The sequence below is a fragment of the Blennius ocellaris genome, assembly GCF_963422515.1.
Source record: "Blennius ocellaris genome assembly, chromosome: 22".
Classification (NCBI taxonomy): Eukaryota; Metazoa; Chordata; class Actinopteri; order Blenniiformes; family Blenniidae; genus Blennius; species Blennius ocellaris.
Window position 1 is genome coordinate 1,904,004 of NC_137671.1, and position 25,868 is coordinate 1,929,871.

The 25,868-nt window shown below is 51.6% G+C and overlaps 2 protein-coding genes across 3 annotated transcripts; both read left to right on the forward strand.

The window, feature by feature from the left end:
* Positions 1-5,477: 5,477 nt before the first annotated feature.
* Positions 5,478-9,880, forward strand: strap (serine/threonine kinase receptor associated protein). Its single transcript, XM_080518087.1, has 9 exons — positions 5,478-6,008; positions 6,617-6,752; positions 6,831-6,912; positions 7,052-7,124; positions 7,411-7,511; positions 7,592-7,728; positions 7,813-7,949; positions 8,162-8,311; positions 9,014-9,880. Exons 1-9 carry the CDS (start codon positions 5,897-5,899, stop codon positions 9,076-9,078), a joined length of 993 nt encoding a protein of 330 aa, XP_080374213.1. The 5' UTR covers positions 5,478-5,896; the 3' UTR covers positions 9,079-9,880.
* Positions 9,881-11,246: 1,366 nt separating this feature from the next.
* Positions 11,247-24,900, forward strand: tmpoa (thymopoietin a). Of its 2 annotated transcripts, XM_080518042.1 has the most exons (7): positions 11,247-11,715; positions 17,701-17,818; positions 17,994-18,137; positions 18,242-18,393; positions 21,908-21,952; positions 23,381-23,481; positions 23,567-24,900. In XM_080518042.1, exons 1-7 carry the CDS (start codon positions 11,473-11,475, stop codon positions 23,934-23,936), a joined length of 1,173 nt encoding a protein of 390 aa, XP_080374168.1. In that variant the 5' UTR covers positions 11,247-11,472; the 3' UTR covers positions 23,937-24,900. The 2 variants fall into 2 exon arrangements, with proteins under 2 accessions (XP_080374168.1, XP_080374169.1); XM_080518043.1 differs by lacking the exon at positions 21,908-21,952.
* The last annotated feature ends 968 nt before the right edge of the window (positions 24,901-25,868 follow it).

The window sequence follows — 25,868 nt, forward strand, 5'->3', positions numbered from 1 at the left end:
TGTTGACGTCAGCCGGTCTCCTTCGCACGACCTTTTCTTGTCGGCCACTCCGTCAACAGGACAAACAGTGATTCTCCCGCCATGAGACACGAGCCACCGCCATGCCGGACATCACAAGGGATTTGGTTTTTTTCATGTTTTAGACCTGCTGGGAATGGTTGTGTTTCCATACCGGTGTAGATATTGTGTTAATTGTACGGTGATCAACTGAAGCCCTGAGGTGGATGTTAACGAACTAACGATTTGAGGCAGAACACAAAAATGAGGTCACATGAAGTCGTTGATTAAAAGTCTGAGGGGATGTCTCTCACCACAATAACAACAGCATCTCTGCTGAAGGCGGAGCTTATTCGCACCTGATTACACCTGATCCACACCTGATCCACACCTGATTACACCTGATCCACACCTGATCCACACCTGATCCACACCTGATTACACCTGATCCACACCTGATCCACACCTGATTACACCTGATCCACACCTGATTACACCTTGTTCACACCTGATCCACACCCGATTACACCTGATTACACCTGGTCCACACCTGATCCACACCTGATTACACCTGGTCCACACCTGATCCACACCTGATTACACCTGATCCACACCTGGTCCACACCTGATTACACCTGATCCACACCTGATCCACACCTGATCCACACCTGAATACACCTGGTCCACACCTGATCCACACCTGATTACACCTGATCCACACCTGGTCCACACCTTATTCACACCAGATACATACCTGACTCACACCTGATCCACACCTGATCCACACCTGATTACACCTTGTTCACACCTGATCTACACCTGGTCCACACCTGATTCACACCGGATACATACCTGACTCACACCTGATCCACACCTGATTACACCTTGTTCACACCTGATTCACACCTGACTCACACCTGATCCACACCTGATTACACCTTATTCACACCAGATACATACCTGACTCACACCTGATCCACACCTGATTACACCTTGTTCACACCTGATTCACACCTGACTCACACCTGATCCACACCTGATTACACCTTGTTCACACCTGATTCACACCTGACTCACACCTGATCCACACCTGATTACACCTTGTTCACACCAGATACATACCTGACTCACACCTGATCCACACCTGATTACACCTTATTCACACCAGATACATACCTGACTCACACCTGATCCACACCTGATTACACCTTATTCACACCAGATACATACCTGACTCACACCTGATGCACACCTGATTACACCTTGTTCACACCTGATTACACCTTGTTCACACCTGATCCACACCAGATTCACGCCGGATTTATACCTGATTCACATCTGATCTCACAACAGAGTCACTATCGAGTCATTATTGAGTCACTACAGTCACTATAGAGTCACGAGGTTTGAAACAATGATTTTTTTGTTAGTTAATCATAGAATTTCTATGAACTACTCAAGTACTGAATTAATGACTCGTACCTTCCTTTCAAATCAAGAATGAGTTTTGTATTGGCAGACAATGGAACCAGAAACATGGATGCAGTTCAGTCAGTCTTTTGCCAGAGTCCACATTTAAATTTAGCTTCTACCATGAATGATTCAGACAAACATACATCGGACACGTGTGAGCTCCAGTGGAGTCAGACTGTCTCGTGAACTCGTAAGCAGCACAGCGTGGTTATAAAACCGACACAACAAGAAAAGGCTGGATTGAGAGCCAGGCGCACCGAGGGAGATTAAAAAAAAACAAAAAGGTTTTAAAAAGCAGATAAAGCCTGCTGGGTTGTAGGATTGTGGTATTTCTCTTTCTTTTCCAAATGTCTCATCGAAGAGAGAACCTTCACATTTGATTCTAACTGTTGGACTGAGACTGAGTAAAGAAAATATATATTCAAATAATATGTATTCAATGTGCAGTTTAGGGACATTTTCAGATGTGGACAAAGTCATATCTGAAGAATTAGCATTATTTGGCGAAAACAAGTGGAAATAATTAAAAAGGAGCTGGTTTTGCTTGTAAGTGTGAAAATCTGCTGACGTCATGTGAACCTGCGTTAAGGAGCGCAGGTTCACGTTCATTGACTTCACAGCAGCCGATAAACATCTGGAGCAGCTGGACGTCCCCTCAGCACCAACTGTCCACGTCACCACGGAAAGTTTCAACCTCCAGGAAAGTCCGGACGTTTGTTGACATTTTAACCGTCTTCACTTCAATCACACATTTTTCAGTAATCCATTACTTTCACTGATGCCAGGTAATCGCATATTTGGATAAAGAACGAGTGTGTGTGTGTGTGTGTGTGTGTGTGTGTGTGTGTGTGTGTGTGTGTGTGTGTCCCATTGTTCCAGCAGGTGCAGCGTCACCTCGTCACCGTGAACATCCTCTGGATACGAACTCGTCCCGTTACCTCCCACACACACTGCGTTACTTTGGCCCGTGCTCGTTACTCGTCCCATGGTTTGCCCGTTACTTGCCCCGCAGCGCGTTGCGTTACTCCGCTCGTTACTCGCCCCAACGGCGCGTTACTTTGCCAGTATATTTCCCCTCGCGGCGCGTTACTTTGCCCGCTACTTGCACCCCGCAGCGCGTCGCCCCCGCGGCCGGTCTCGCGCGCCCCCACCTCCTGCAGCTGCTCCAGCTCCATCCTCAGCGCCTCCTGCTCGGCCTCCAGCTCCGCGTTCTGCTGCTTCAGGCTCTGGTTCTCCTCCAGCACCACCAGCCCGCACTCCGCCGCGCGGATCTTCTCCCGGTTGGCCTCGGCCAGCTCCCGGCTCAGCCGCTCCACCTCGGCCCGGCACTGCTCCACCGTGTCCCCGCAGCCCGCTCCCCCTCCGGCGGCCATCGCCCCGCTGCTCCGAGCGTCTGAGGCGCCGCCGCCGCCGCCGCCGCCCCCCCCGCTGCGAGGAGTCACTCCTCTGCTCTCATGCGGAGGTTGAAACAGGAAGCCGAAGTCCGCAGGTCTCCTCACAGCGCCTCCATCTTTCTCCTCCTCCCTCCTCCTCTGAGCCGCCTTTCTGCTTATTCACCGGCATCAGGACGCAGAGCGGCCGCAGCAGAGGAGGAGGGAGGAGGAGGAGGAGGAGGAGGAGGAGGAGAGGAAGAGGAGGAGGAAGAGGAGGGAGGAGGAGGAGGAGGAGGAGGAGAGGAAGGAGGAGGAGGAAGAGGAGGAGAGAGAAGGAGGGAGGAGGAGAGGAAGAGGAGGAAGGAGGGAGGAGAGGAAGAGGTGGAGGGAGGTGGAAGAGGGAGAGGAGGAGGGAGGAGGAGGAGAGGAAGAGGGAGGAGGAGAGGAATAGGAGGGAGGAGGAGGAGGAGGAAGGAGGGAGGAGGAGGAGAGGAAGAGGGAGGAGGAGAGGAAGAGGAGGAAGGAGGGAGGAGAGGAAGAGGAGGAGGGAGGTGGAAGAGGGAGAGGAGGAGGGAGGAGGAGGAGAGGAAGAAGGAGGAGGAGAGGAAGAGGAGGAGGAATAGGAGGGAGGAGGAGGAGGAGGAAGAGGAGGGAGGAGGAGGAGAGGAAGAGGGAGGAGGAGAGGAAGAGGAGGAAGGAGGGAGGAGAGGAAGAGGAGGAGGGAGGTGGAAGAGGGAGAGGAGGAGGGAGGAGGAGGAGAGGAAGAAGGAGGAGGAGAGGAACAGGAGAAGGGAGAAGGAGGAGAGAGAAGGAGGGAGGAGGAGAGGAAGAGTAGGAGGATGCGGAGGGAGGAGGAGGAAGGAGGAAGAGGAGGGCTGAGTAGAGGAAGATAAGAAGGGTGAATGAGGAGAGAGAAGGAGAGAGGTGGAGGAGGAGGGAGAGGAGGAGGGAGGAGGAGGGAGAGGAGGAGGAAGAGGAGGTGGAAGGAGGAGGAGGAAGAGGAGGAGGAAGAGGAGGTGGAAGGAGGAGGAGGGAGGAGGAGGAAGATTAGGAGGAGGGAAGAGAGAGAAGGAAGAGGAGGAGGAGGGAGGAGGAAGAGGAGGAGGAGAGGAAGATGACCTGACTATTACCTGAGTTGTATCAGACTAGTATCAAGAACACCTTGCAGGACTACTAGAAATGGTTTCGCTTCCTAAAGCTGAAAATGTCGCGCGGCAAAAAATTAAAAAAACGTGGCTCAATAAAACCAAGTGTTCTCTCTTCTTCACACACTTTCCTTTTATACCCAGTCCACCTGGAAGGTTCCGCTCAGGCCCCGCCCCCGACACGCCCACTTTCTACCATAAATGGTCAAAGTGCCTCGTCAACGTTTTAGCAGCTCAATCAGCCTGTTGATCTCCAGCATTCGACCTTAAATACTGACAGAAAAGACTCAATTTAAGGCTAAAGGCTAAAGGAAGCATCAGTGTTTCCTAGGCTAAAAGAAGCATCAATATTTCCTTGGCTGGAGGAAGCATCAGTGTTTCCTAGGCTAAAGGAAGCATCAATATTTCCTTGGCTAGAGGAGCATCAGTGTTTCCTAGGCTAAGGAAGCATCAGTGTTTCCTAGGCTAAAGGAGGCTCTAAAGGAAGCATCAGTGTTTCCTAGGCTAAAGGAAGCATCAATATTTCCTTGGCTAGAGGAAGCATCAGTGTTTCCTAGGCTAAAGGAGGCTCTAAAGGAAGCATCAGTGTTTCCTCAGCGAAAGGAAGCATCAGTGTTTCCTCAGCGAAAGGAAGCATCAGTGTTTCCTGGGCTAAACGAAGCATCAGTGTTTCCTCAGCGAAAGGAAGCATCAGTGTTTCCTGGGCTAAACGAAGCATCAGTGTTTCTAGGCTAAAGGAGGCTCTAAAGGAAGCAACAAGCCTCCTTTCCTTTGCTTATTGAGAATTCAGACAGTCCTTATCAGAACACTCCCGGGGTTCAGTGAAAGTCAATAGTTAAGGACAGTGCAGGGACATTTCGGACGCACCCTGTGGTCTGGCATCACAGGTGTCCCACGCTAACATGTCCCTAAAGGAACACATAACTAACAATGGTTCCTATTGCTACACTATACATGTCTTCATTGGTTTGGATACTTTATTTAACAAAACCTTATTTGCAAACGGCACAAACCGAGGTGATGACAGGGTCTCACTGGCAGTAACAGAGCCATCGGTTACCCGCCCACTGAGTTTAATTGGCGCGTTTGACAAATATAACAATTAATTAATGAAGCAGTGCAACACCACACCATGAAATAATTAAACAGTGAAATAACTATTTCTTTATTTATAGATAGACTATTTATTTATAGTTACACGTCTTTTTTTGCAATCGTTTTTGTTTTTCTCTTTTGCGTCTGCTTTAAATTTGGAGAGAAATTACTTTTTGGTTTGGTTTGTTTTCATGTGGAGAAAAAATGTGACCATTTGTTGCTCGTTACGTTCCTCCGGAGCGCGACACGCGCAAGAGCTCTTATTGCGAAAGACTAGTGTGCTTCTACGCTGCTCTTTACTGTGAAAGGCTTCTTTTTTTCTCTTCCCGGCAACGGCGCTGCTTTTATTGTGAAATGCCGCTCCTCGTTTTCCGGTGCTGACGCTGCTCCTCGCGCTGCTAGTTAGTTGCCATGTTGTAGCTATTAGCACGACGGAGAAGAGCCGCTCGACAGTCTCTCAGCCCGGACTCAGACCCGCACAGCCCCGGGAGTTGGACCGCAGAGCCTCGGACTCAGACCCGGCGTGAGAGCGGCAGTCGGTCCGCAGAGCCCCGGTCGCTGGCCCTCAGAGCCCCGGTAGCTGGCCCTCAGAGCCCCGGTAGCTGGTCCTCAGAGCCCCGTCAGTCGGCCCTCAGAGCCCCGGTAGCTGGCCCCCAGAGCCCCGGTCGCTGGCCCTCAGAGCCTCGGACTCAGACCCGGCGTGAGAGCGGCAGCTGGCCCGCAGAGCCCCGGCGGAACCGTGGTTAGCACGCTGCGTCCCCGTCCTCCCAGCCCAGCCTAGCGGCAGCCCGCTCCCCGCCCGACCGGAGGACCATGGCCATGCGACAGACTCCCCTCACCTGCTCCGGACACACCCGGCCCGTGGTGGACCTCGCCTTCAGTGGCATCACGCCCTACGGATACTTCCTCATCAGCGCCTGCAAGGGTGAGCGGGGGGGCTACAGGGGGTCAAATATAGGGGCTGCAGGGGGTCAAATATAGGGGCTGCAGGGGGTCAAATATAGGGGCTGCAGGGGGTCAAATATAGGGGCTGCAGGGGGTCAAATATAGGGTCTACAGGGGGTCAAATATAGGGGCTACAGGGGGTCAAATATAGGGGCTGCAGGGGGTCAAATATAGGGGCTGCAGGGTGTCAAATATAGGGGCTGCAGGGTGTCAAATATAGGGGCTACAGGGGGTCAAATATAGGGTCTACAGGGGGTCAAATATAGGGGCTGCAGGGGGTCAAATATAGGGGCTGCAGGGGGTCAAATATAGGGGCTGCGGGGGGTCAACCAGGGGTTACAGTGGGTTAAACACAGGGTCCGGGGGCTACGGGAAGTTAGACTCTGGGGGGACTCAGGGAAATGTTGGAGACTTTTGAGGGGGGGGGGGTTGAGGACAAACATTGAATCGGGGGATTTCTTCAAAGTGTTGTGTTGGGCGCCCCGGAGCAGCCGGAGTGTAGGAGTCGGCCTGCTGCTGAACCGTCCACCTCACCCTTCATCTCCTCCTCCTCCTCCTCCTCCTCCTCCTCCTCCTCTCCCTCACCAGATGGCAAGCCCATGTTGCGCCAGGGAGACACAGGGGACTGGATAGGAACGTTTCTGGGTCACAAAGGCGCCGTCTGGGGGGCCACTCTGAACACGGACGCCACCAAGGCCGCCACGGCCGCCGCCGACTTCACAGCGTGAGTGAACCGCTGCCCGGGCCGCCGGTGTTCTGTGGTTGGGGCGCCGCGGCTGACGGAGGGTCTCTGTACCTGCAGGAAGGTGTGGGACGCCGTGAGCGGAGACGAGGTCCTGTCGCTGGCGCACAAGCACATCGTCAAGACCGTCACCTTCACCCAGGTAGAGTGCGGCCTCGCCCCCCCCCCCCGTCTGCCAACGCCGCGGCTGATGGGTCCTCACCTCACCTCGGCTTCAGCGTGAACGTTGAAAACGGTGAAACGTTGGTTCGTGCAGCCGTCCTCAACTTGTGTCTGTGCAGGATAGTAACTGTCTGCTGACCGGAGGGAACGACAAGCTGCTGCGGATCTACGACCTCAGCAACCCTGAAGCAGGTGTGTGTGTGCGTGTGTGTGTGTGTGTTGTTTTATTTTCAGATGAGCAGGTGAAGGTTGAGGGTCTCAAGCCCCCCCCCCCCCCCCCCCCCACCCCACCCCCTTCCCCAAATTTTCTGGTCGTTGGACGATTTCCAGCTTGTTTTTGTTCAACCTGCCTTATTTTGGTTCACTTAGTTCTGATGGATTCAGTGCTGCCCCCTGCTGGCAACATCACTCCAGACTATCACTAACTAGATGGTGTGTGTGTGTGTGTGTGTGCACGTGTATGTGCGTGTGTGTGTAGCGCCGCAGGAGATCGCAGGCCACACCTCGGCCATAAAGAAAGCTCTGTGGTGCAACAACGACACTCAGATCCTCTCTGCTGCTGACGACAAGACTATACGGTCAGTACACACACACACACACACACACACACACACACTCTCCTGGCCCCCTTCAGTTACTGACTGTGTGTGTGTGTGCAGGCTGTGGACAGGACCTCCATGGAGCAGGTGAACACGCTGACCTTTGACACGTCGGTGAGCAGCATGGAGTACGTGCCGGACGGAGAGATTCTGGTGATCACGTATGGAAGAACCATCGGCTTCTACAACGCTCTGAGGTAGGCTGCTGTCACTCTTCATCATCATCATCATCCTCCTCCTCCTCCTCCTCCCTCACCTTCCTCCTCTCCGTCACGCTGCAGCCTGGATCTCATTAAGACGGTGGAGGCTTCGGCGCCCATCAACTCGGCGTCGCTCCACCCAGAGAAGGACTTCTTCGTGGCGGGTGGAGAAGACTTTAAGCTCTACAAGTTCGACTACAGCTCCAAGGAAGAGCTCGGTGAGGAGCTCCTCCACAAGTCCCACTCGGCTGCTACAAGTCTTCCGAGACCTCGTGACCCCGGGTTCCTCTCGTGACTAGTGGAGGCCGTCATGGAATCTCTTTCTAGAAGAGTTGAAACGGGGGAGGGGCGTTGTGGAGCATCCCTGTATGACATCTCTTTCTTCTTCTTCTACTACTACTTCCTCTTCCTCCTCCTCTTCCTCTCTCAGAGTCGTACAAAGGTCACTTTGGTCCGGTGCACTGCGTGCGCTTCAGCCCGGACGGGGAGCTGTACGCCAGCGGCTCCGAGGACGGGACGCTGCGACTGTGGCAGACGGCGGTGGGCAAAACCTACGGCCTGTGGAAGTGTGTCCTCCCAGGTAACGTCACAGAAAGATGTAGAAGTGATTCCAGCAGGTGGGGGGGGGGGGGGGGGGGGGGATTCAGAAATGACCACAGTCCTGTGCGAATAGGGCGTAAGAGGCCGTCCACACCAGAACGCCGGTTCACGTAAAGGCACCGTATTTGACCGATCATCCATATGAGGCAGTTTTAGGAGCCCGGAAACTTTTATTTTTTATTTTATTTTTTTTTAAAGTGGGGTCCCAGAGGGGGAGAATTGTAAAACCCCGGCTGGGCTGTGAGGCGTCGACGGCAGAGACCATCGTCTGTGAAAAAACAACGTCGCCTAGCAACCACAGCGATGGCGGACTCCATCCTCCAGGTGGCGCTGCAGAAGCCACTGACGCTCGGGGGAGGAGGAGCATAGACCTATAGAACTCAGTCCTATGAAAGTCGATGAGCAGAATTCTACCTCTAAATCTCTATGCGCTCTGACTTCTAAAGCATTTTTTGGTGCGTTCGGTGAGTCACAGCGCCCCTAAAGGCCTGGCAGGTGCACTACATGCCCCGAAGCCTCGTGTTGAGTCGCGGTTTAACCTCCGGGAGAGAAAAGAAAAAAAGATGGTTTTGTCTCGTGTGGACGAGGAACAAGTGTCACGTTTGAGTCTTCAGATGGACCGTGGAGTCGCCGCGTTGAGTCATTTTTTGTGTGTGTGTGTGTGTGTGTGTGTCGTCTGCAGAGGACCTGGGGGCGGAGACCACTGAGCAGATCTACACCGCCCCCCCTCCCGAGATCAAAGCCTGAGGGACGGCCCGCCGCCGTGCCAGATCTGACGGGGGGCGGGGGGGGTCCACCGTCTCCGAGCGCCAACGGAGAGGAGCCGGGTCCACGGGGAGCGGTGCGGGTCCGAGGACTGCGCCGGCATGGACGACCATCATCTCTCTCACACACACACACACACGGCGGCGGCGGCGGCGGCGAGGGCTGCAGATCAATGCAGTAGAGCTGTGGGCGTGGCCTCACTGCTGCCTGCTTTCGTTCTGCTCGGCTCTCCGCCGCCGCTTCGCTTCTCCGCAGCCTCGTCAAGTTTTGGGTTGAGTGTTTCAGCTTCTGTTTTCAGTTCAGGCGTCAGGAAGACTGAGGGAGCGGCAGCTGGTGCTGAAGTTAAGACAGGGAAAAAGAAAAAGATTGCTTTGAGTATTTGCAGCTGATGAACTGGTTAAATGTCCAGGTGAAATAAAATATTGTTTGGCGGCAGAGTGAAAGGGAAGACAAGTCACTGGCTTCTTCAGTTTTGGTTTCTGTCCTCATTTGTGTCCAGTGAAGAAATAAATCCATTTTGCTTTTATTTGGGAGTAATGCACCGAGGAGTGTGGCGTTTTCCATCTTTTATTGTCTCAGTGCTCGTCCTGCATGCGATTGTCTCTGTGACGGGAGCCTCCTTCCACCAGGTGCAGGGCGATGTGGAGGCGGCGGGCGAATAAAGATTTATTTTATCACCTTTCCTCAAAATTATGGCTTATTAGGAATTTTTCCCGACTTGGATCTTTTTTTAGGAGTTGAGATTTGTCAGAAATGACAGTCGAATAAAAGTTTTGTTCCTCCACATTCTGACTTGTTTTCCAAAACCTGAGAAAAGTAGAGTGAAAAATACAGATTGCATGAAGGTTGAACAACACTGGGTTAGGCTGAAACTAAAATGCATGCGTGCTCAGAAGTTGAACGCGTTTCAATCTGTAAAACCGTGTGCAGGCGCATATATATATATATATATATACACACACACTATCCTGTTCTAGATCACAGCTCACCTGCCAATTACCTCAACAGTGTTTTTGCAGTGGCAGAAGTGACCTGTGGGGGAAATTAAATGGCCAAATAAAGAAAGATAGTACAACAACAGACTACAACTACATAAATAAATACCAGTAATGGTACAAATCTGATAATAAAAGCGTGAATCATATATAAATACAACAGAGAATGACGGTCAAAGGTTAAATATCTACCGGAAGGTGTAGAGATCAGCAGTTTTTGGCAAAACTCGTCTTTTATTTTGAGGTGATTTGGGGGGGGGGGTGGGGTTGGCAGCTGTTGAAAGTAACGAGGAACTTACCTATTTTAAAAACAAGTAATCGGTAAAGCAACTAAATTACTTTTGAGAGGAGTAACTAGTAATCAGGTTACTTTTTCCACTGCAACACTGGCAGTGACAATTTGAAATGTGACAAACCAGGAGCCCACATTGACGTAAAACCACGTTTTTTCGACGCAAAGAAAAGACTTTCAAGAAAAAGTAACTTTAACGTCAAGGTGTGTGTGATTTCTCTCTATCTCCACCTCCCTCCCTCTCTCTCTCTCAACAAAACAAGCGCTTCGTTTTCATGTTCAATCGCTGCACGCTGATTCGACCAATGAGAGTCCGTGTCGTTCCAGCGCTCCACCAATAGGAGCTCGTGTTGTTGCTGGTGTCCGCGGAGTTGGCAGTGTTTACAAGACGACAGGCTAACGTTGCTAACTAGTTAGCTTCCAGCCGGTCTAGCGATTCTTAAGCCGCGTCTTGCTTAGGGAATTAAGGCATCTGTTAAACAAACCCAGCGACTAAAAACTACCCAAAACATGCTTTGTAAAGATATGCAGCATGTCCATGTCGGGAAATATTTAGCTGCTGCAGGAACAGAACTTGTGACTGTGCTTTAAATTGGAAACAATTAAACAGACTCGTATCGCAAATCAAGTAGCGCGGGGCTAAACCGGAAGTGTGATTACGCGCATGGCGCCGCCCACGCAAACTTCCGGAATGAGGTCAATTAAACAAGCGCTTCGTTTTCATGTTCAATCGCTGCACGCTGATTCGACCAATGAGAGTCCGTGTCGTTCCAGCGCTCCACCAATAGGAGCTCGTGTTGTTGCCGGTGTCCGGTCCTATAAAAACCGGGAGCCTCGCGGCGGCTTCCTGTTGGTGGCGGGAGGGGGAGGAAGGAGGGGAGAGCCGCTTGCTTCGTGTGTTATTTACTCCTTTTCGCTCTGCCTCGCACACCTGGGCTGTTTCCCCTCTTTGAACCCAGCAGGTGGCGCTGGTTAGCCGCTGCCCGCCCCCCCCCCCCCCTTCTTCCCCACGGTCCTCGCCCCCCCCCCTCGCTCTGTTACTCTGCCCGGGTGACGGTGCGCTCTCGTCCCCTCCCGTCTGCCGCCGACATGCCGGAATACCTGGACGACCCGTCCGTGCTGACCAAGGAGCGGCTGAAGAGCGAGCTGCTGGCCCACGACGTGGAGCTGCCGGGCGGGAACCCCACCAAGGACGTGTACGTGCAGCTGTACCTCAAGAACCTGACCGCCCAGAACCAGCTGCGGGTCCCGGCCGCCACTCTGGACGCCTTCTCCAGCGACGAGGAGCTGCCCCCGCCCGTGGTGTCCGGCCGGGGCCGGTCCTCCGGCAGGGTGAGTCCCGCAGCGGTAGGGTGGGTCCCGGGCCGGGGGCACAGTGGGGGGGGGGGCAGGGTGAAGCGTTACGATTCTCCAGGAGCCTCGTACACATACTGAATTTGTTTTTTTGTTTTGTTTTTTACCAAATATTACAAGTTTAAATTTGAGTAATTTGAACCCCAGTTGCTTTTAACGTGTTGTATAAATAAACTTGACTTTTCTCGTGGATTATATTGAAGTATGTTTTCTTTGCATTCCGTAGTAAACGAAGTCGGTCGATACGTCAGAAGCTTAACATCCTTTCTTCTGTTAATGTGGACAAAAGTCATTGGTTTGACAGGCTGTAGTACTGCTGCTTCCACTGCTCTTGGTAGAACTTTGTGGTTGTTTTCTACTCTTGGTGGAACTTTGTTGCCCTGCTGGAGGTCCAGCCTTCCACCTGAAGCCCCCCCCCCCCCCCCCACACACCCACCCTGGGTGTGCTGGTCCACATGTTTTAACGCCCCTGCGCTAAAAACAAACCCTCTTGACTGCAGAGACCCAGGAGGAAGAAGCGGCTGCTGTAAATCAGAACCAAGAGAAGGACCACTGTTAAATGTGAGACATTACTCACATCTCTGGGCCCCTTCATGTCCACCATCTGCACTGCCACGGATGAATGAATGAATGTTTACCGCCATCACAAACCACATTCACACATTTAAGAGTCACTTCCTCCGAAGGTTTCCCGCCTCGTTGTAATGTGTGTCAGTCAGAGCAGTCCCCCCCCCCCCCCCCCCTCTGGGTGGGGTGTCTGTGGTTGTTTAATTGGACTTGGAGGCTCACGGTTGCAGTTGCTCTCTACTTTGTGCCTCGTGCAGCCGAATCACAGAGCGGCGGATCTTTGCTTTAATGCAGGAATACGCAAAGTCAAACCTGAAGTGTGGAGCAGCAGCTTGAAAGTCTAACCTGCCTTAGACCCTGTAGGTAAAACCTGGACGCTTGTCTGAAACCTTCACTCCATCCGGGGATACAACTGAGGGACATTTGTCACGTATATGTTAAAGACTGAACGCTCTCCATCTGGGTTATCCAGAGAGGCTCTTGGAAGTAATCCAAGATCAATACGTCAACAGATCAGCTCCACCTGGATCACTGAATCTTTACAAGACTATATGTTGAAGATAAATTCACATTTTCATGGTTTAAATTGGTATAATGTGGTACTTGGCTCCTTAACATTGAGATGAGTTGAATGTATTGTGACCAGACGACCATTACTGTGTTCAAAAAAACTGTCCGATTGTTGAATAATCAGGAAAAAAAAAGGATGACTGGACAGTCTAAGTAAATGTACGATTTGTTCGTCCATCATGTTCTTCTTCCTTAAACTAGAATAACTCACTTCTCGTGAATACCGACGACAAGTGGAGTGTTTGTGTGCAGAGGCAGTTTGTCAGCATTCCTGTGTCGCTTTAATAAGGATCCCCCGGTCGCCACAGACGTCCTGCATTCCTTCTCTCCGCTCCACATCTTCTCTGAACTCTGGTTCCCGTGTCCGTTCCGCTCTCAGCTCCGCTGTGTAGTCGTCTGCTTGCAGGTCTGGGCTCGTTTTCGAGAATGAATGGATGAATGTGAAGAAACAGAGGTGACGTGTAAAGAATGGGCATGAGGCGTGTAGAACACTGAGGTGAAGTGGGACTCGTCAGCCTGCAGATGCCAAGCAAACTCATTCACTTCTCGTTTTCTCCTGCAATTCTTTTTTTGTTTTTAGTGTTTTCTCCTGTTAAAATCAAGAAGTGAAACTCTAATGCAGCCAGGCTCGGTCTGGTTGGACAAACGTCTCTCGGCGGAGCGCCAAACATGAGATTCATCACAGTTCTGCCCGTTTTTGTACGCATTTATTGTGAGGACAAATTGGAAATACTTAAGGTTCACTTCTGCTCTTTATGTTCTGAAGCTGCAGCAGAGAAATCCTCCTGAGATGGAGGCGGGGTCATAGGTCAAGAGGTGGGCGATGACATCACAGAGAAGGTCACGGGGTTATAGGTCAATAGGTGGGGCAATGACATCACTGAGTCATGAGATTGGTCCAGAGGTTGGGTGATGGGGTCATAGGTCAAGAGGTGGGGGGATGACATCACAGAGGGTCACAAGGTTATAGGTCAAGAGGTGGGCGATGACATCACAGAGAAGGTCACGAGGTTATTGGTCCAGAGGTGGGGTGATGTCATGGGGAAGGTCACGGGGTCATAGGTCCAGAGGTGGGCGATGACATCACAGAGGGTCACGGGGTTATAGTTCCAGAGGTGGGCGATGACATCACAGCGGGTCACGGGGTTATAGGTCAATAGGTGGGGCAATGACATCACTGAGAGTCATGAGGTTATTGGTCCAGAGGTTGGGTGATGACGTCATGGGGAAGGTCACGGGGTTATAGGTCAAGAGGTGGGGCGATGACATCACAGAGGGTCACGGGGTTATTGGTCCAGAGGTGGGGCGATGACATCACAGAGGGTCACGGGGTTATAGGTCCAGAGGTGGGCGAGGTGCGTCTTCCCGTCCACACGTCAAAGCCGAGGCGGCGTTTTAAAATTCCTCCACTCTGGAACCCATTCTCCAAAAAGCCGTTTGTTTTTTTTTTCGAACACAAGTTTTTTGAAACTCCTGAAATGCTGCGCTGTGAGATGCTAGAATAGTTTTTTTTAATGTTTATTTTATTAATTTCTGATTTAACTATTTGTTTAATCTGCTGAAAGGTGACGTTGTTTATTACTAAGGTCGTTCTTTTCTTCACAACATATTACCATGTTTTTCTAAAAATCCTGAAAATCACTAGTTGTGCTATGTCGCATAATTTTCCGCCACGGCCAGAGGCTCCGGAGCTCCACCTGCTGGAGCCTGTCAGAATTAACTTCTCAAAATTATATTAAAGCGATGAAGATTTCAGTGTTTGGCTTCAGCATGTTTTTTTTTTGTTTTTTTTTTAGTAGCCAGACCATTGAAGCGGTCTTTTGCTTTTTCTGTCCCTGCAACTCTCCATGTCTCCGTCCTCGTCTTTGCCTGTCCATTGAGGAAATGCTTCCCGGTGGAGGACGCCCGCGTGCCGCCGGCTTCCACAGGGAGTTTGTTGTGTTCAGACTGGCTGCAGGTGGACGTGCGGCTCATTCCCAACATTCCTCCTTTGAAGAGGCCCGTGTCGCCTCCTTTCCCTCCACCGAAGCAGCGAGTGAGAGTAAACTCTGGTGCAGCCACAGTCCCTGTTTCTGAGCCCAGCAGCCACAGGTCCAGGGTCGTCCGCTCCGCTCCCGCAGGCCGAGGAAAGTGTGACGCCATTCCCACTTGTTTTTTTTTTCGCTGCGCGGAGCCATGAGCTCATGGCAAAGTTATGATTTTTCGAGGCCGGGGTGTGGCTTCGCTTCCCTTTTCTCTCCTCCTCCTGCTGCTGCTTTCCCGCCCAGGCTGCAGCCGAGGTTACGAAACGGGCTGGAAGCCCTCCAGACCAGCCCTGCTGAGGCCAGTGGCACCAGCCTGCTTCTCTGTACGCCCTCCATATCGCGCAGTGCCGCCCGAGGCCACGGCCCCGTCTTCATTCTGCAGCCTCGTGCTCACCCTGCCTCTACTGTCCTGCATGGACTTCATCAAACCTCCAATCTGACTTACAAAGTTTTTCTTCTTGTTGTTTTTTTTAACCCACAGTGTAAAACACCTGAAGGCTTGATGCGTTTTGATTCCTGAAGCTGTTGAAGTCGCATCAGTGACTCTGCAGAGTGCTGATGGGAGGAAGAGGCCTCACGACGCTGTCAGACTGGCGGAATGTTGACTCTTGACTCCACGTTTGTTGACGGTTACCACTGGTTGGCCTTTGTGACAGAGTAGACCAACCAACTGGATTGGACGAGAGCAGCACTGAGTCAGTTTGAGGTCTGGTCGGGTTCGTCAGAGCGTTGTGTTACTAGTGTTGGAACCGAAGCGGCATAATATGTGGACAAAAGAAACCGTGTTAGACCTTCAGCAGCATCTGCCCTTTGTGATCAGGATGGATGCTGCTGCTGTGAACTTTGACCTCTGTCCGTATTATGATGATGCACTGATATGGATTTTTGTTCAACTGATTCAAAAGCCAATATCCCCCCCCCATAGTCGTTCTATGACCCATTTATCCTCTGGCAGCATTCCTCTTTGGCGCTTTTATTCTATCGTTTCATGGAAAAAACGTGATTTTGCAGATCAGTTTGAAATTGACGAGTGTTTGTCTTGATGTGCAGTTTTTTACTGGAACTCCAGTTTTGCATTTAAGCAGCAAGAGCAGAAGCACTGAAAACAATGTTAGTCTGCCAGGCCAGGAGGGGGCGCAGTTGCTGGCTTTTGTATTGAAACCACACATTCATGTGTGCAGAGAACCATGCGCTATAAATGTTAACACATTGGAGAAAACCTACATTGTGGACTGATGAGGAATCGGAGCTATTGGAGGAGAATCTCGACTATCAAACTACCGACATGGATGATGGAACTAGAGTAAGGTTGGCGGTGTGTGTAGGGTATGTATGTGCGGTATCAATCAACTGTCCTGTATGTCATGAATCTGCCAAAAGCTTTGCGATTCCACTCATTTCGGTTTTCTAAACGGGTCCTGAGTCGTCGTGTAGTTTGTACAAACTACCGTTCCCCCCCCCTCAGGAGTTGGCTCAAACACAAAGGGGTGGAGTAAGTTTCTCCTGCACCCCTCTGGACAAACGATGGAGGCACGTGGACGATGCGAGGACGGCATTAACTCGACGTCCTGCACGTGTCTTTTATTGACGGCAGGATTCTCTGGCGTCTGGCAGTCATTTCCTGCAGGCTCCGTCTCCAGCCCGCTCTGTGTTTACTATCACGGAACGCCTCCGGGGGGGGGGGGCTCGGCCCCGCCTCCTTCTCTCTTTGCTTCGGGAAATGAAAGGAAATGGTTGTGTGCACATGTTTCGTCTGCAGCGTTCGCCCAGCTCTGCTGAAGGCTTCCCTTTGTGTCGCTGTCGCTTCTCCACGCCGACCTTCAGCCGTGTGTGTTGCAGCTTGTTGTGTGAAGCAAAGCCTGAAAAACCTGTCTGCAACTGTCGGAGCTCATTTCAATGACTTTCCTGTGTTTACACGCCGAGTTATGAGGGGAAGCGGGGCGGTGGGACGTCGTCTACTCCGCCACGACATGAGGACTTTCTCAACCCTCTGAGACAGAAGTGAGAATGTGCTGCATAATCGGTGGAACTTCTGAAAAACACTGAAGGATCCCAGTGAGTTTGCTGGGACGTTGATCTGCCGCAGACGCACTTCATATGAACTGCTGTGTGTGTGCGTCACGACTTCAGGTCATGCATTCCTCACATTTCCACTATTTCTCATGCTGCACACTGTCGGATGGGTTCTCCTCAGAGAAACGACTGGGTTAGCTTCCTGGGTTAGCTTCCTGGGTTAGCTTCCTGGGTTAGCGCCTGACGAGTCGCCCTCGCTGGACTTTCATAGCGTCGGCGTTGTGGTTCTGGGAACTGCTGCACGATAAATGTGTTCTCCAGATATCCTCATCCTCACCTTGAGACGCCGGCCGCTTCCTGCACAGCGTCACGTAGAACCTGTGGCAGAACACCGTCACGGTGGAGGAAATGAGGCCAGTGCTTTGTGTCGTTCAGCTGTCCCGAGTGTCTGCGGCACATTTTAACGCACTGATGTTAAAATGAAAGTTCAGGAGCCAACGTCCCCATACAGACGTGTACCCGGGCCCGGTTTACAGAAAACCTAGTGGAACCCTCAAACCGGGGGTCTCTTCACACGACACGGATACTCGGAGTCCCTGCAACCGTCACTTTTTCCAACGTGCTCCCGAGGTGGAACTTGTCTGTGACACGCCTGGCTACGTCGTCTTCAGTGTGTCTGTTGTCGGCGGCGGAAATGTGGGCGGTGTGCATGTTTGCATGTGGCCCGGCTGACCGACGTTGAATCCATGACTGTCCCCCGGTCTGACCCGGACGTCCACCCTGTCAACAGAAAGCCACCAGGAAGACGGACAAGCTGCTGGAGGGCGAGCTGGACGTCACCGTGCTGACCGACGAGGGGCTGAGGGACAAGCTGCTCAACCTGGGGGTGGACGTGGGGCCGGTGGTGGGTGAGTACACACACACACACACACACACACACACACACACACACACACACACACACACACACACACACACACACAGGTGTTGCAGTTCCCAGGTTTGTTGATTAACCTCCAAGGACCGTCGGGTTCTTCTGCACCTTAGAACATTGTTCAGCTGCGTGTGTCCCTACCCCCCCAGCCTCCACCAGGAAGCTGTACGAGAAGAAGCTGCAGAAGCTTCTGGATAACGGCCCCGTCACCCTTCCTCAGCTGGTGCTGACGGACCTGCAGGTCAACCACAACGGCAACACGGAGTCGGACCTGTACAGTGACAAGGAGGACGGTGAGACCCGGTTCCCCTGCTGGACACACCCGTGTCTCTGGTGTGAGGACAGGAGTCGGAGCGGTGAGAGGTTCTACGTTCCTGAAAGCTTCTTGATCTGACAGAGGCCACGCCGGAACCAGAACCTGAACCTGAGGTGGAGCCGGAGCCTGAGCCTGAACCAGAACCAGAACCAGTGCCAGTGGTGGGGAGAACGGTGAGGAGCCGAGGAAAGACCCCCGTCACCACCCGGACCCGGAGCGGCCAGCACCACATGGTGAGAGACCAGGACCCCTGGTTCTGCTGTTGTCATGGAAACTGTAATTGGTCGGTATCCACATGTCGACGGTGTGAAACTTTCCCCACATGCTCCCGGTATACGGTTCTACCATTCCCCACATGTTCCCGGTATACGGTTCTACCATTCCCCACATGTTCCCGGTATACGGTTCTACCATTCCCCCACATGCTCCCGGTATACGGTTCTACCATTCCCCACATGCTCCCGGTATACGGTTCTACCATTCCCCACATGCTCCCGGTATACGGTTCTACCATTCCCCACATGCTCCCGGTATACGGTTCTACCATTCCCCACATGCTCCCGGTATGCGGTTCTACCATTCCCCACATGCTCCCGGTATACGGTTCTACCATTCCCCACATGCTCCCGGTATACGGTTCTACCATTCCCCACATGCTCCCGGTATACGGTTCTACCATTCCCCACATGCTCCCGGTATGCGGTTCTACCATTCCCCACATGTTCCCGGTATGCGGTTCTACCATTCCCCACATGCTCCCGGTATACGGTTCTACCATTCCCCACATGCTCCCGGTATACGGTTCTACCATTCCCCACATGCTCCAGGTGTACGGTTCTACTATTCCCCACATGCTCCCGGTATAGGGTTCTACCATTTCCCACATGCTCCCGGTATACGGTTCTACCATTCCCCACATGCTCCCGGTGTACGGTTCTACCATTCCCCACATGCTCCCGGTGTACGGTTCTACTATTCCCGGTATACGGTTCTACCATTAAACTTTCCTCACATGCTCCCGGTATACGGTTCTACCGTTAAATTTTCCTCAGTCTCCCAGGACACGGTTCTACCGTTCTCCATGTGCTCCCGGTATACGGTTCTACCATTCCCCACATGCTCCCGGTATACGGTTCTACCATTAAACTTTCCTCACATGCTCCCGGTATACGGTTCTACCGTTAAATTTTCCTCAGTCTCCCAGGACACGGTTCTACCGTTCTCCACGTGCTCCCGGTATACGGTTCTACCATTCCCCACATGCTCCAGGTGTACGGTTCTACTATTCCCCACATGCTCCCGGTATAGGGTTCTACCATTTCCCACATGCTCCCGGTATACGGTTCTACCATTCCCCACATGCTCCCGGTGTACGGTTCTACCATTCCCCACATGCTCCCGGTGTACGGTTCTACTATTCCCGGTATACGGTTCTACCATTAAACTTTCCTCACATGCTCCCGGTATACGGTTCTACCGTTAAATTTTCCTCAGTCTCCCAGGACACGGTTCTACCGTTCTCCACGTGCTCCCGGTATACGGTTCTACCATTCCCCACATGCTCCCGGTATACGGTTCTACCATTAAACTTTCCCCACATGCTCCCGGTATACGGTTCTACCATTAAACTTTCCTCACATGCTCCCGGTATACGGTTCTACCATTAAATTTTCCTCAGTCTCCCAGGACACGGTTCTACCGTTCTCCACATGCTCCCGGTATACGGTTCTACCGTAAAAATTTTCCCCACAGTCTCCCAGGACACGGTTCTACCGTTCTCCACGTGCTCCCAGTATACGGTTCTACCGTCTCCACGTGCTCCTGGTATGCCTCCTCCACCCTGCGTTCTCAGGAAACAATCCTGCTCCTCTGCTTCTACTTTCTGCTCCTCGTCCTGTCGTTTGGATCCCCGGTATCTTTTTTTATTTCCATCAGTGTCTTAATAGCTGCAAGGGTTCCGTTGGTCTTGAGCTCAGTGGCCTGGTAGTTTTCACTACCTGGCTAACTGTCGCCGTCGTCCTCCACAAGCTAGGGGGGGCGGCGGTGGTGATTGATTAAATGGAGAGAATGGAATTTGTTGGTGTGACCAGGACAGTTTGTCTCTGTATATATATGTGTGTGTGTGTGTGTGGGCAGCTGGACTTGATTAGTTTCCTGGACGGTTCCTCAGGAAGTGTGTGTGTTGTTGTTTCACTTTCATTGGCACGGTCACACCCAGCTTGGACTTGAAGCACATGATGAGGATTAGCTGCTGTCGTGCACTCGCTGGATGAACCCCCCCCCCAACCACCCCCCCAACCACCCCCATCACATGTGATTTAAAAAAAAAAAAAACTGCAGCTCCTCCTCCTGCTGGGTTTAGTGCAGCAGAGATAAAAAAGTGGGAAGTGCTCCTGCCAGAGCTCACAGCGCCCCCTGCTGGTGTGTGTGTGTGTGTGTGTGTGTGTGTGTGTGTGTGTGTGTGTGTGTGTGTGTGTGTGTGTGTGTGTGTGTGTGTGTGTGTGTGTGTGTGTGTGTGTGTGTGTGTGTGTGTGTGTGTGTGGTCAGGAATGAGAAGCACGTGAACCCCGATGGTCTGACGCCAATAATCTCACATTGTGTGTGTGAGTTGTTTTTCTGTGGACAGACTGAAAGAGCCATCAGAAGAGCTGCGTTTGCTGTTTCACTGAACTCCTGTTTACCGGAGTTAAAAAAAAAAAAAATCTGATTAACAAACTCATGAAAGCTGAACCATTAGCATTAGGCTTCACCCTCAGCAGCTGGAATTAGCATGAACACATTGGAATAGCGGTTTTCTATAAACACACACACCCCTTCAGAGTTCGGTGTCTTGTGCAGACGCGTCTTGTCCTCCACTGCGCTCACGCTTGGTCCAGTGGTGTTCCGTTCCGCAGCAGTGGCCCCTGTGTTCACATGTGTTTTGAGTTTGACCTCCTGCACCGACTCTTCAGTTCCTAGAATCTGTAGCGGAGGTCTTCCTCCACCTTCTGTCTGAAACCTGCCGCTCCACCAGGAGATGGCGAGACTACGTCCTGTCAGAGCCGGCAGAGAAACGCCTCCGACACCCGTCGTCCTGCTCAACACGGCTCTGCTGGAGGTCGGTTTCATCTGTGTGACCAGTGCACCGGGCGGTGGAGCGCTGGGCTCTGTGCACCGGGTGGAGGGTGGTGTTCATGGGCGTCTGGTTTCTTTTCTTTTTACCAGTTTTGTCTTTTCTGCTTCACACTTGATTCGTCATACATCAGAATCTGGACCAAGCTGAGGACCACTACTTCTCTCAACCATTCATTTATGTGTCAAACGATGCGGTACTTACCATGAGTGACCACTAGGTGTCAGTGTTTGAACCACAGAAAAACCTCCATGACTGGATTTGATGATGGAGTTCTCCACAGGAGGATTTAAAGTGAGAGTGATGAAATGTGCTGTGGAGAAGACAAACTGTTTGTTGACAGATGTGACTTCCTAGTTTACTTTTCCAGCACATTCTTTATGAACTGGTGTCAAAACACAATTACACAAATAACTCGGCTTTTTACTCTGAATGTCCAGTAAATCTGAGCTGTACGTCCTTCACGCCGGCCTTTTAACCGTTCACCACATGACAACTGTTGCATTCTGCACGTTTGGAATTAAATTCAGCTTTTGACTTGCTAAGGCGTCGGTTCAGGACCTCAGGTTCAGTCCGTCTGGTTTGGACACCCTTTTTCACTTTCCCTCCGTTTTCTGTTTGCTTTGGTTTGTCAGGAGCCTGAACAGAGAAGAGCAGCAGCAGTGAGACCAGTCCGCCATGTAAGATCTCAGACTGGATTCCAGTCATCTCACACCTCGGAAATAATGACCTCCACAAAAACCTGGAGCGTTCCGGTTGACCACACCATTCAAAGTCCACAAATGGCCGAATGCTAACCTCTAGACCAGGGGGTCTCCCACTCCAGGTCCTCCAGGGCCCCTGTCCTGCAGGGTTTGGCTCCTCCCAGTCGCAGCACACCTGATTGCAATGACGGGCTCGTTATGGGACTTTTTCCACAGCCTTGGTCATGACATCATCATTAGATCCAGGTAAGCTGACGCAGGGAGAGACGTGCAGGACAGGCGCCCTCCAGGACCGCAGTGGGAGACCCCCGTTCTGACGTGTAGCAGGGACGGTGCTACACGCTAATGCTACGCTCCATAGTGTAGCAGGGACGGTGCTACACGCTAATGCTACACTCCATAGTGTAGCAGGGACGGTGCTACATGCTAATGGTAACCTCCAGGTTATAGCAGGGACAATGCTACATGCTAAAGAGTCCTACGGCGAGCGAAGAGCCTGGAACTTCAGCAGAAAGTTATTGAAGGTTGAGGATGTAACTTTCCCACCTTGAACTGGGAATTCTGAGTTCGGCAGATAACTGGAACGCGTCTTTTGGTGGTGGGGGGTTACGGAGGGTGCTCGGACAACAACGCGTCCACGACCATTTTTTTTCAGCATTATTGTTTTAAAGAATTGGATTTCAAAGTATATTTGACACATTTTGAATGATTATCAAGTGTATTTGACATAAGAACATAAGATATTAAGTACACTTGACACAAACACAGCATTGGCAGCTGCCCAGAGCCAAACTCAGCAGGGGGGCCCTGCACCGGCTCAGATACAGTCTTCAGAAATATATTTCTGAAAGCAAATGAACCGTGAAGTTAAAACGCCACTTCATATATGACAGCTTTGAGTGATGCGTTCAGGTGCTCTTTAACGTGTCGGAAAGCGGGTTAATGAGCTTCGGGGCTCATAGAGTAGCAAAGTTATTGATATCGCTGCCATGTAGTGTCATTTTGGTGGACGTCCTTGCATTCAGGCCCTGGGATCCGTCCTTGACGAATGGGTGCCCCCCCCCCCCCCCAAAAGAAAATCTCTGTCTGAATGCAACCAGTGGCCCAGTGGGGAGGAGAGCTGCAGCTGTCCAAGGGTCACACTGACAGCTGAGGAGGTCTGATGCACAGTGACGGCCATTATTCCCCGGCATTGGGGGGGGGGGGGGTGACCGCACACATAATGCTGGGCAGTAGCCCTGTGTCTCACACACACACTCACACACACTGCATGTGGGCTCAGTGTGTGTGAGAAGCAGTCACATGGTGAGAGCAGTGTGGTTGGGTGCAGGGGGGGCCCCCTGCTGGAGGAGAGGGGGGGTCACAGGTGGCGGTGTTGTGGTGAGACGGTGCTGCTGTGTGCAGGTGGAGAAGATCGCGGCCAGCGAGCAGATTCCCCCGGCGGAGGAAGAAGACGTCCTGAAGGCGCTTTTCACCCACGAAGTCAACAGTCCAACTGGAATCACGTGAGTTCCCACAACCCTCCTCTGCTCGCAGACGTTCACACCCTCCCTTACCTCCCCCCCCCCCCCCCCCCGTCTTGTGTCGCAGCGCCACCTGCAGGCGGCCCATCCGAGGCGCAGCGGGCCGCCCGGTGATGCCCAGCGACTTGTGGAACGACGACAAGCGCCTCTTCTCGTCCTCGAGCTCCAAGCAGAGCAGCTTCAGCTCCACGCGGCGCCTGGCGGAGGGCCCGCCGCCCGCCGCCTCCTTCAGCGCCTCCACCCGGCTGCTGGCCGCCGCCGCGCCTCCTCCCGCCGCCGCCGCCTCCAAGGCGGCGCGCCCCGGCTCGCTGTGGAAGAAGCTGCTCCTGCTGGCCGTGGTGGCCGGCTTCCTCTTCCTGGTGTACCAGGCCATGGAGGCCGACTCCCTCAGCCCCTTCCAGGCGGAGGATCGCCAGGTGGAGGACAGCCGTGTCTAGGAGGGGGGAGGGGGGAGGGGGGGGTCTGAATCCTCATGGTCTTTTAAAGAGTCAATCTTCTTTGTAGCCTTCTCGTTCTTACCTCTGATGTCAGCCAGTTTTTCCCTTCATATCTGAATCAAGCAGACGAGTTGAACTCATTTTAATCCAGGAGCCGCACGCAGTCCCCCGTCCGACCTGCAGGGGGCAGCCTCTACCGTTTCTCTCCGCTTCAGTGCAAAAAGCTTCAAGAGCGTTGGAACCAAGTTCACGTCGAGTTCGCTAAACCTCAACAAGACGAGCTCGCCGATCTCGGAGTGACGTTTTCCTGCAGAATCAGTTTAGTGTTCAGCGTGTTTGAGCAGATTCATGTCGTCACACGTTCACCCTCACATTCACACAAAGCCTTCAGAGGTTTTGGTGAAGCTGGTTCTCTGGAGGTTTGGTCCGAACAGACGAAGGCTCATTCGGCAGCAAAGCTTCAGTCGTGATTTGAAACGACTCAACTTCCTTTGTAGATTTTAACTTTTTCAAGGTTTTACAAAGTACAAAGTCATTTGCACTGAATTGAAGAGTAAACTTTTAGAGTTGTTCTTAGTGTGTGTGTGTGTCTGAGATTAAATGAGTCAAACACCTCTGTGGGTTAGGGTGAGCCCCCCCCCCTCCTACAAGTTGGACACTCAGGGGGGGACCTGCGGTAGTTTGGGGCTCCACATGAACCAGGACCAGCCTGGTTCTGCATTGTGACGGTTTTTTTTTTACACTTTGTTTGTTGCATGTTTGTACTGAAGGTCGAGGGGCGAGCGCTTCTTCACACTTTGCCTTAGAGTCTGAAGACGGTCTGAACCGCTTCTACCCTCATCTTTCTTATAATCCCTCGCTTCCAGATCTTAAACCCATATTTTTCTAATGTTCTTCTGTATTATGATTCAATGTATCTGATGTACTCGTGAATATCTTCTCAATAAACTATTGTTTCCTCAAACAGGGAGTTGTTGAGCTGCTGCAGGACCTTCCTGTGAGAGAGACACACACACACACACACACACACACACACACACACACACACACACACACACACACACACACACAGCAGGTAATTTCCACAGGATTATGATTTCTTATATGTTGAAACTAAAAACCTAGCAGAGTTTGAAGTCAATTCTGGCTTCGTGGAAAATCTGCAGTTTGAAATCTTTTCCATAACGATGAAAATGAAACCTTCATAAAATAATTACTTTCTCACTCGATTGATTTTATTTCATGTATTTTGGGGGAAACCAACCAACTACTGACCGGGAGGGGAAAACATCCAAAAACCAAGACAAAATTACTCTGAAATTACTTTGTTGTATTTAGTTCTACATAAATCTGTTGAATTGAATAGAAGGGATCTGCTGTAAATTTCAACTCAATGGCCTGTCTGGTTTCTGGTTAGGGTCCAGAGGTAGAACGAAGCAGCAGAGGGAGAACCAGCAGCAGAAGAAAAGATAGTTTGAAATGTATTTCACAAGTTTCAGACATGGGCGGGGCAACATGGCCCCACAGCGTCACCTACAACTTTGGAAAAATGTATGTAAGGTTTCACACTCTGATGTGCAAAAACCTCAACATGCACCATCTTCCAACATGTGGGGATGTACGAGGACATGTTCATCACTGCTTCCAGCTTTAATGTCTTCTATATTTCTATTTATGTACTTGCATATGACCACTCATTTGTCGATGTGACTGTCTGTACATGTCTTTGCTGTGCATACAGACATTAATAGTTAGGGTTTACGTATATGTTTGTATATGTACAGCCTCATGTCCACTGTATATATATGTTAAGTCTACTTATATCTGTATGTATCACACATGTTTGTCTTATCTGATATGTTATATATTGTGGCGAGCGCCGTGGAAGAATTGCTTTGACTCGAGATTCTTTTTCTGCCAGCTAGATCAACC